General features: G+C 41.3%; 1 protein-coding gene across 1 annotated transcript; it reads left to right on the forward strand.

The window, feature by feature from the left end:
- The first annotated feature begins 200 nt into the window (after positions 1 to 200).
- Positions 201 to 2,319, forward strand: LOC148764233 (uncharacterized). The gene is made up of 2 exons (XM_088803562.1): positions 201 to 267; positions 1,003 to 2,319. Exon 2 carries the CDS (start codon positions 1,009 to 1,011, stop codon positions 2,317 to 2,319), a length of 1,311 nt encoding a protein of 436 aa, XP_088659688.1. The 5' UTR covers positions 201 to 267; positions 1,003 to 1,008.
- Positions 2,320 to 3,606: the final 1,287 nt, after the last annotated feature.

Consider the following 3,606-nt stretch of genomic DNA (forward strand, 5'->3'; position numbering starts at 1 on the left):
AAAAGACATAAGCCTTAACAACTATTTTGGTAAATTACAAATATTTTATGGTTTAAGAAATAAATTGAAAACATTATGAAATGGGTTGAAATTTATTGTTTAAACTTGCCTCCATTTTACTCGCCTTTAGATATTTATGATAATGTCTGTTTACTCATTGGGATTGCAAAATCTCACCCAACTCCTTTCCACTCATTTCAGGTTCAGTATAGACTGTAGATAGCTGATCTCATCGAGGACTACCATTGGATCTGCATTTTCCAAATCGTAGGTTCACAGTCCTCTTTACTTTTGTTTATTCGGGGGCCCTCTTGTTATTGTAAATTAAATTAAATATTTTGGCTTACTGTATTTCAATATGTATAAATTTATTTAGCTTTTACGCTATAAAAATTATTCACGTATAACTCTATAAATATTGTTTTATAAGAAAATAGAATATTTCCCTTAATATTTCTTTTATTTTCTTATTATATTCAAATAACCGTAATTTCGTTTTAAATGAAGATTTTAGACTTTTAAATTCATTTTGAATATGAATTATGTATTTTGTACTTGTATATTACGTTTTAGCTAGTTTTGAAATTTTTGAGAAAAAAAATGACCAAAATACCCCTGTGTGGCGAAAATTTTATTTTGATTGTTTTTTTATCTAAAATAGTATATATTCTCTAAAAACTCGATATTTAACAATGATTGCTCACAGGAAAGGAAAAAAAACAGATATGTAAGCCTTGCGGGGTTCCGGTTGGCATTTTGGATAATGAGTGTTAATCGGGACGTCGCGGCAATTGTCATGGGCCTGAAGGAGGTTCCGGGTCGTGACAATTCTATTGGTATCAGAGCTTTTGGTTTTAAAGATAAGAGTTTTTGGTTTTAAAGTGGTTTTAAAAATTTACAATATCAGTGTGGCCCCGGATTAAGTTAAGTTAGGTTGAATAGAATGCATGCATTTTCATATAGAGCCTAAGGTTCCCTAAGCTTACTCGTTTTCTCTTATAGATTATTATGCCTCCTCGACGCGGACGCCCACCTCTCACTAGATCGGTTGGGAGGGGAAGAGGTCGTTCCCAACGTCATCAGCCAAATACAGTAGAGGAGGAATCAACTGCATCTACCCTTCGGGCAGCACCTGCTGCTGAGCAGGCCAATAGTCCTCCACATCCTCCATCTCCTCAGCCACCTACGGGTATTCCTGCCATGCCTACTGAGGCAGCACAAGCATTGGCAGCTTTCTTTGCAGCAATGGCTGGTCAAGCTCAGACTGGTCAAGTTCCACCTGTAGTGCCTCCAACTACTCCTTTAGTTCCACCACCAGTACAGGATGTATCCATTTCCAAGAAGCTGAAGGAGGCTAGGCAATTGGGTTGTGTATCTTTCACGGGTGAGTTGGATGCCACTGTGGCAAAGGACTGGATTAATCAGGTTTCAGAGACACTCTCTGATATGAGATTAGACGACGACATGAAGCTGATGGTGGCTACGAGATTATTAGAGAAGAGGGCTCGTACTTGGTGGAATTCGGTGAAGTCCCGTTCCGCTACTCCTCAGACATGGTCTGATTTTCTCAGGGAATTCGATGGTCAGTATTTCACTTATTTCCATCAAAAAGAAAAGAAGAGAGAATTTCTGAGTTTGAAACAGGGAAATCTAACTGTAGAGGAGTACGAGACTCGTTTTAACGAGTTGATGTTATATGTGCCGGATCTGGTGAAATCTGAGCAGGATCAGGCCAGTTATTTCGAGGAAGGGCTCCGTAATGAGATTAGAGAGCGGATGACAGTGACTGGTAGGGAGCCGCATAAGGAGGTGGTACAGATGGCTTTACGAGCTGAGAAGCTCGCGACTGAGAATAGGAGGATTCGGACTGAGTTTGCAAAAAGGAGGAATCCTGGTATGTCTTCTAGTCAGCCAGTAAAAAGAGGCAAGGACTCAGCGATTTCAGGGAGTACTACTTCTATTTCCGTGACATCTCCTCGACCTCCATTTCCACCATCACAACAGAGACCTTCGAGGTTTAGCAGATCTGCTATGACTGGTTCTGGGAAGAGTTTCGGAGGTTCTGACAGATGCAGAAATTGTGGGAATTATCATAGTGGGCTATGTAGAGAGCCAACAAGATGTTTCCAATGTGGACAAACGGGTCATATTAGGAGTAATTGCCCACGGTTAGGACGAGCCACGGTAGTTGCATCATCTTCACCAGCTCGCACTGATATACAGAGGAGAGATTCTTCTGGGTTGCCACCGAGACAGGGAGTGGCCATACGGTCCGGTGTGGAGAGTAATACCCCGGCACATCCACCTTCGAGACCATAGACTCGTACCTCGACAAGAGTTTTCGCTGTGACGGAAGATGAGGCACAAGTCCGACCTGGAGCAGTGACAGGTATTATGTCTTTATTTGATAAAGATGCTTATGTTTTGATAGATTCTGGCTCAGATAGGTCTTATGTGAGCACCACATTTGCATCAATTGCTGATAGAAACTTGTCACCATTAGAGGAAGAAATTGTAATTCACACCCCTTTAGGAGAAAAGCTAGTTAGAAACAGTTGTTATAGAGACTATGGGGTAAGGGTAGGCGAGGAAGAATTTAGGGGTGACTTAATTCCTCTAGAGATCTTAGATTTTGATCTAATATTGGGTATGGACTGGTTAACTGCACATCGAGCGAACGTGGATTGTTTCCGAAAGGAAGTTATTCTCCGAAATTCGGAGGGAGCAGAGATTGTGTTTGTAGGGAAACGCCGAGTATTACCGTCCTGTGTAATCTCGGCCATCAAAGCTTCAAAATTAGTGCAGAAAGGGTATCCGACTTATTTGGCATACGTAATTGATACTTCAAAGGGGGAACCTAAGTTAGAGGATGTCCCGATAGTAAGTGAGTTTCCTGATGTATTTCCTGATGATTTACCGGGACTGCCTCCTGATCGAGAGCTTGAGTTCCCTATTGATTTACTTCCAGGTACCGCACCTATTTCTATCCCTCCATATAGAATGGCTCCAGCAGAGTTGAAGGAGTTGAAAGTACAATTGCAAGAGTTGGTGGACAAGGGTTTTATACGCCCTAGTATATCTCCATGGGGAGCACCGGTTTTATTTGTGAAAAAGAAAGACGGTACACTTCGGTTATGTATCTATTACCGACAGCTTAACAGAATGACCATTAAGAACAAGTATCCGTTACCGAGGATTGATGATCTTTTCGATTAATTACAGGGAGCTACAGTGTTTTCCAAGGTTGATCTAAGGTCTGGGTATCATCAGTTGAGGATTAAAGAACAAGATGTACCCAAGACAGCGTTCAGGACTCGGTACGGTCATTATGAGTTCTTGGTCATGCCTTTCGGGTTAACTAACGCACCGGCAGCTTTTATGGATCTCATGAATAGGGTGTTCCACCCTTACCTGGACAAGTTTGTTATTGTGTTCATTGATGACATACTGGTTTACTCGAGAGATAATGATGAGCACGCTGCCCACTTGCGTATAGTATTACAAACTTTGAGGGAAAGACAGTTGTATGCAAAGTTTTCGAAGTGTGAGTTTTGGTTACAGGAAGTGGTATTCTTGGGACACGTAGTATCGAGAACTGGAATATAT

The sequence above is a fragment of the Theobroma cacao genome, chromosome 2 (assembly GCF_053813885.1).
Source record: "Theobroma cacao isolate CCN51 chromosome 2, ASM5381388v1, whole genome shotgun sequence".
NCBI lineage: Eukaryota > Viridiplantae > Streptophyta > Magnoliopsida > Malvales > Malvaceae > Theobroma > Theobroma cacao.

What these genes read in the sequence shown, in the direction of transcription:
- LOC148764233 (XM_088803562.1), top strand. Translation starts at nt 1,009, where the DNA reads ATGCCTCCTCGACGCGGACGCCCACCTCTCACTAGATCGGTTGGGAGG.